The sequence below is a fragment of the Erinaceus europaeus genome, chromosome 16, assembly GCF_950295315.1.
Source record: "Erinaceus europaeus chromosome 16, mEriEur2.1, whole genome shotgun sequence".
Taxonomy (NCBI): domain Eukaryota; kingdom Metazoa; phylum Chordata; class Mammalia; order Eulipotyphla; family Erinaceidae; genus Erinaceus; species Erinaceus europaeus.
Genome location: NC_080177.1, coordinates 54,970,837 through 54,977,495, shown reverse-complemented (window position 1 = coordinate 54,977,495; position 6,659 = coordinate 54,970,837). Strand labels below are relative to the sequence as shown.

Sequence of the window (6,659 nt, the reverse complement as noted above, 5' to 3'; positions counted from 1 at the left end):
TACACCATGAATCCATTGCTCTTGGAGGCCATTTTTCCATTTTGTTGCATTTATTGTTATTGCCACTGATATTGTTGGATTGGACAGAGAGAAATCTAGAGAGGAGGAGAAGACAGAGAAGGAGAGAGAAAGACAGACACCTGCAGACCTGCTTCACCACCTGTGAAGCAAAGCCCCTGCAGGTGGGTAGCCGGGGGCTTGAACTGGGTTCCTTATGCCCGTCTTTGCGCTTCATGCCATGTGCACTTAACCCGCTGCACTACCACCCAACCCTATTTTGGGGGTATTTTAATGGAGTATAAGAAGCAACCAGAAGACATGCTAAAATGACAGTTTTCAGCCAAGGAACTAGTGCAGTGGTTGTGCAGAAGACTTGCTTGTGAGAGGTTCCAGGTTCAATTACCAACACCACCAATAGCCAGAGATGAGAGTTGCTTTGGTCAAAACCAAAACAAACATGCCCCCCCACCATCCCGTGTCCAGTGTAATGCCTTAAGCAACATTTTCAAAGAATCATTTCATCTGATTACAGTCTTACTTATCTGGAGCTCAACCTAATGTACTTTTCTAATAGAAAATAAATTTATGATTTTGTCCCAAAGTATAAGATCAAAATTTAGAATTGGGGGGGGCAGGCAGTGTTCTGGTTAAGCTCTCACATTACAGTGCACAAGGACCCATCTTCAAGCCCCGGTCCCCCACCTGCAGGGGGAGAGCTTCATGAGTGGTGAAGCAGGTCTACAGGTATTTTTCTCTGTCTCTCTCTCCCTCTCTATCTCCTTCACCCCTTTCAATCTCTGACTATCTCTATCCAATAAATAAAGATAACATTTTTTTAAATTTAGATTTGGTCCTCATAGCTAAATGTCACACCAATTCACCAGATAAATGTTGGGATATTCATGGGATCGAAGTCACCAATATGCCAAGTTCACATAAGGAAACACTGTTCCTAACCCCATCAACCCCAAAAGAAATGAGAGATCATGGTAGGTTGCAAGTCCTGGTCTGATTTATTTATAAAGCAATAAATATTAGAAGCACAAATAAATCGCATGTGTGTAAACAAACTGTACAATGATTTATGAGAGATGAGGGAGGGTAATTCCAAAGACTCCAATAAGCATAATACTGTCATCCTGAATGGAAGGTAGACTAAGAGAGAAAGCACCTTAGAAGCACTTGCGGTGGACGATGGATGGACCAGCCTCATCATACTCCTGCTTGCTGATCCACATCTGCTGGAAGGTGGACAGGGAGGCCAGAATGGAGCCACCGATCCAAACAGAATACTTACGCTCAGGGGGAGCAATGATCTGCAGACAGTGAACAAGAACTTTGAGATTTCAAGCAACAGAACAAGCAACATGTTAGAGAAATATGCCAACAAGACATTAGAAAGTAATTCACTGTGATGTGAGCTACCTGACACCACAGAGTAGTATGGCTGAGACAGGTTTGTGAACTCCCTGCTATTCTTTCATTTACATCATCAAAACCTCTGCAAACTTCCATTTCTCTGAACTAGAGTATAAGGCAGTAAGCTACCTTCATGGTGGAGCCTATCCCAAAAGGTGGAAACTTTGAAAATATGTTAAAATATTTAGAGCTTCTTCTTCCTCCTCCTCCTCCTCCTCCTCCTTTTCTTCTTCCTCCTCTCTCTCTCTCTCTCTCTCTCAACTTTATTTTTAGCCACTGATTGAAAGCATTTTCAAAGTCTCCTATCTTGAGAAAAGAGCTTGAAAGTAAGAAAAAGCATTGGGGAAGCTAGAAGATATATAAGTCAAGAAGTTCAAAAGAGCCAGGAATGCAGCTCTGCTTGGCATATTGAGCTCTTCCTTGGCCTCTCCTCCTGAGAAGTGCTTTACCTTAATCTTCATGGTGCTGGGAGCCAGGGCAGTGATTTCCTTTTGCATTCGATCAGCAATGCCAGGGTACATGGTGGTACCTCCAGATAACACATTGTTGGCATACAGGTCCTTGCGGATATCAATGTCACACTTCATGATGCTATTGTAAGTTGTCTCATGGATGCCAGCAGATTCCATACCTAGGGACAAGTTTAAAATAATCACTTTACTCAAGCTAGGGGCAGCAAAGGGCATGGGGGGGGTTGGGGGGAGAGAACAGGGCTTCTCTGTGTTGATAAGCTGTCACCACTTGTCTCTGAAACATATATTCATGTATAAGACCCACTTCAGGGCCTTTATGGAACATATGTCTCTAAAAGTGCTGACAATTAATCCTAGAGGCTGCTAAGGAATGAACAACTGTGGTAAGCACCTGTTAGAAGTGAACATTTGCTCTATCCCTTGGCTGTCTGGAATGTATGTATTGTATGTATCAGAAAGGGAAGGAGACACATATTTATGCTAAACTAGAGCAAATTTAAATATATTTAAATATATTTTAGACCAACAAGATTCCTCTTGGAAATTCTTCTTTAAGATGTTTGCTGATACACAAATGCCCATGAATGGAATTACTATGAGACGGACTAATACAGCATTTAGTGATGAGTCACTTAAAAGGAAAAGTCCAGTCACTCAGTAATGAAATTGACTGAGTTACACAGCACTCGTAAGTAATTGTGCCTTTCCTCCATTTGTGGCTCGTTCCATTACTGCTCTGTTTCATCCTTTCATCCTAAATCAGTGTCACCCTTTATTGTATCACTCATTGTGATCTATGACCACCAACTGTGATGGTCATTTCTTGAATGAACGATCAGGTCCTGGGGTTGAGCTATGTATGACTCCTTTTAACTCAAGAAACCCTAATTCTTCTTGATTAGACTCTGGAATTTATAGGGAGAAATGTGCCTTCACATCAGACCCTACAACTCACCAATGAAGGAGGGCTGGAAGAGTGTCTCAGGACAGCGGAAGCGCTCATTGCCAATAGTGATGACTTGACCATCAGGCAGTTCATAGCTCTTCTCCAGGGAGGAGGAAGAGGCAGCTGTGGCCATCTCATTCTCAAAATCCAGGGCCACATAGCACAGCTTCTCTTTAATGTCACGGACAATTTCCCGTTCCGCTGCAGGAATAAAGAGAATCACACAGTCAAGCTCTGAAGAGTAAAGTCATTGGTGGGGAAACAGGTGAATTTGCTTATGGAGGGAAAAAGAGCACACACACACACACACACACACACACACACACACACTCACCAGTGGTAACAAAGGAGTAGCCACGCTCAGTGAGGATCTTCATGAGGTAGTCAGTCAGATCCCGACCAGCTAAATCCAGGCGCATGATGGCATGGGGCAAAGCATAGCCCTCATAGATGGGGACATTGTGAGTCACACCATCCCCAGAGTCCAGAACAATCCCTGTCCAAGGAAAAGAACAAGAACATGCTAAGTCACTGAAGACACCACTATTTTAGCCAGGATGGAGTCTACTTCCAGTCTTGACTGAGAAATACTAATAACGGGCATAGATCCAGACCCACTTAAATCCCTAGCCCATGAAGAATAAAAATGAGAATAATGGATGCTGACTCAGAAGCCAACAATAGCTTATCCATGAAGATTCTGTAGTAGAAAATTTCCCCAGGACACTCTCAAGTGGTCAACCTTCTTTTCCAGTAGTAAATTATGTCAGCACACTGGCCAGCTTTTCTTTCCTGCTCTCTAACTTACACATATCCCTGTCTTTTGGGACTCTGATTCTGCAGGAAATGTAGGTTCTCCTGGGGGATATTTGCTCAGGGGCTGTGATGATGTGAGCATGTGCCAGTGACTGCTGTTTTCCAACAGGTGGTCTATTTTACGTGTCTTTAGTAAGTGACATATTTAGGGAAGGATGGGCTCTAACACCTTGTGCTTTTGGCTATTAGAATAAGTGCATTCCTGTTACCTGTGCCTCCTAGGACAGACCCCTTCTTCCCAGGGAATGAGAGGGAAAGGATATCTCTTTTTCCAATTAGGAATACTGACTCAGAGTAAGGTCCAAGTGACCAGCTCCTCGAGTGAAATGTACCTGTGGTGCGGCCAGAAGCGTAGAGGGACAGCACTGCCTGGATGGCCACATACATGGCTGGGACATTGAAAGTCTCAAACATGATCTGAGTCATCTTCTCGCGGTTGGCCTTGGGGTTCAGTGGGGCCTCAGTGAGCAGAGTGGGATGCTCCTCAGGAGCCACACGAAGCTCGTTGTAGAACGTGTGGTGCCAGATCTTCTCCATGTCGTCCCAGTTGGTGATGATGCCATGTTCAATAGGGTACTTTAGAGTCAGAATACCTCGTTTGCTCTGGGCCTCATCACCTACATAGGAATCCTTCTGCCCCATACCCACCATGACTCCCTGTAAGAAGAAAAAGACAGGAAACCAAGCTTCCACCATGCCAGCTATGGAACTGATGCCTTGAAAGTTCTGAATCAAGCTGCTCAATACAAAGAACAGCTTCTAAACATAAGAAACAACAAGATTTGACCAGTATTTGGAAATATAATCTAAAATCAGTGTTGCACCTTCTTTTCACCCTCCCTCCCCCCACCTGGCATAATTCTGTTGTTTGGAATATAACTAGAGGGCAGGGTGGTGGTGGTGGTGGTGGTGGTGGTGATAGAAGGGAAAACCCAGGAAAAGAATGAAACTATTTCACTGTAAAAAAGTAGAGACTCCGCCTCATTTTGAACATACCATAATACCTTCATCGAATTATTAAGCTGGTCACCCACACCAACTAGAATGTAAGTAACTGCTATGGAGTGATTGGATTAATGACACACTAAGGTTCTCTTAAAGAAAAGATTTTGACATTCATCAAGTGAACATTAAAAAAAAAAAAAAAACAGTTGTTAAGCCATCAGCATCCTGGAGTCTTGGATGTGAAATCCGGTCTTTCTCTAGTGCTGAGGAATGTAGGTCCCACCCTCCCTCCATGCCCCACTGGCTATGTGGCAAAGCCAGAGAGCATAATGTTTCTTTTAATAAATAAAGTGGTATGACACTATCACCATGACACTTAACCACCTCTGTCACGCCTGGTGTCTAAAAAGGCAACAGCAGATAGATTACATCTCCTGGAGCAGTCCCTGAATGAGAGGAAGGAATGTGGGCTGGTCTGGGGAGACTGAGGGAAGTTAAAGGACTGTCAGTTTTGAACTGAAAAGGGAACCCTGGGAAGAAAGACAAGTGCATGTGAGGTAGAAGAGAGGACATCTATGGAGTAAACATGCAGGTGGGTGGGAGTGGAGGTGAGTAGCTGCCATGTTCTCAGCCCTGGAGCTGGAGATCCTGTCTGTTGGTGGTGTGTTGAGGGTGGTGGGTGGATTGCTTGTCTGCACTTGAATCTTTGCCTTATCTGACCTAAAGAGTTTGGAAACAGGAGGGTAGCGAGGGTAGCGGAGGCCTCTTCCAGAAGACTGGGCTGAGAAGAAGGCCGGCAGGTTCGGGGAACAGCGGTACTGAGGCTTTCCGCAGGTGAGGGCGGGGCGGCTCACCTGGTGGCGCGGGCGGCCCACAATGGAGGGGAAGACAGCACGGGGCGCATCATCGCCAGCGAAGCCGGCCTTCACCAGCCCGGAGCCATTGTCGCAGACCAAGGCAGTGGTCTCCTCGTCGTCGCACATGGTGTCACAGCTTCTGTGGAGTCTGCAGGCAGAGGAGGGCGAAGGGCTCAGAGACTGAGGAGCTTGAGTTCTCCGCACCCCTTCTCCAGGAGGGGACAAAAGCAGGTGGGGATTCTGGGAAGCAGGGTGACCCCTGCCAGCTCTCTGCCCCTCGGGGCAGAAAGGAAGGAAGGAAGGGAGGGAGGGAGGGAGGAAGGAAGGAAGGAAGGAAGGAAGGAAGGAAGGAAGGAAGGAAGGAAGGAAGGAAGGAGGGGAGGGAGGGAAGGGGGAAGGGAGAAAGAAAGAAAAAAAGGAGAGTGAGTGTGGACTGAAGTTGAGAAGGTGGGGGCTGAAGTACCGGCCTGGGCTCCCTGGTCAGCGGGCACATTCTGGGGTCCAGGTGCAGTGTGTGTGTGTGTGTGTGTGTGTGTGTGTGTGTGTGTGTGTGTAGGGAAGTGCCACCCCTTAGTAGGTGCTATTGGTTTTTTTTTTCCTTTGTTTTTTGTTTTTTTGTTTTTTGTTTTACATGGGCACCTTTTCACAAATGGGGGGTAGGAGGATGGCACGTCGACCTCATCCATACCTTCTGGTCATATGGGAAAGCGCAGCAAGGCTGGGGTGGGGAGAGCACTCCTATCCATCAAGGGGTGCGAGCCGGGAGTGAGAAGCTGGTATAAAGTTTAGTTCTAGAAAAACTAGCAGTGGCGAGGCGGGCTCAGGGCGCAGGGTGCTGGGGTGCTGGGGTGCTGGGGGCTCAAGGAGCCCGGGGGGCGCAGACTCACCTGCTGGGCGGCAGCGGCTGGGCGGCGCGGTGGAGAAGGAGGCAGGAGCTGGGAGCCTGGCTGGGGCGCTAAGCTTTATAGTGCGCTGATGGACGGGGTCAGTTGGAGCGGCCAGGGGCAGGGTGGGGGGCCTGGCCGCCACCTTGCCTTATTTGGTAGCCTTCGCACCCAGGAGGAGCGCCCAGGCCATTCATGGAGCCAAAGGCCGGGGAGAGGATCAGTCAGGGGGCCCCCAGGCCATGTAAGGAAGGGGAGGGGGCAACCGGATTGTGGGGGGGAGGTGGTGGGGGTGATGGCCAAATAGGGAACTAGGGAG

The 6,659-nt window shown here is 47.3% G+C and overlaps 1 protein-coding gene across 1 annotated transcript; it reads right to left on the bottom strand.

Annotated features, from left to right (window-relative positions):
* Positions 1–990: 990 nt before the first annotated feature.
* Positions 991–5,723, bottom strand: ACTC1 (actin alpha cardiac muscle 1). The gene is made up of 6 exons (XM_007521691.2): positions 5,454–5,723; positions 3,987–4,311; positions 3,173–3,334; positions 2,848–3,039; positions 1,869–2,050; positions 991–1,316 (listed from the first exon to the last, which is right to left on the bottom strand). Exons 1-6 carry the CDS (start codon positions 5,580–5,582, stop codon positions 1,173–1,175), a joined length of 1,134 nt encoding a protein of 377 aa, XP_007521753.1. The 5' UTR covers positions 5,583–5,723; the 3' UTR covers positions 991–1,172.
* Positions 5,724–6,659: the final 936 nt, after the last annotated feature.

Coding starts and splice junctions, on each gene's coding strand:
- ACTC1 (XM_007521691.2), bottom strand. CDS start 5,582: ATGTGCGACGACGAGGAGACCACTGCCTTGGTCTGCGACAATGGCTCC. Junction 4,312..5,453: donor TGGGCCGCCCGCGCCACCAG/GTGAGCCGCCCC, acceptor TTCTTCTTACAG/GGAGTCATGGTGGGTATGGG. Junction 1,317..1,868: donor CCAGCACCATGAAGATTAAG/GTAAAGCACTTC, acceptor CACTGTCTGCAG/ATCATTGCTCCCCCTGAGCG.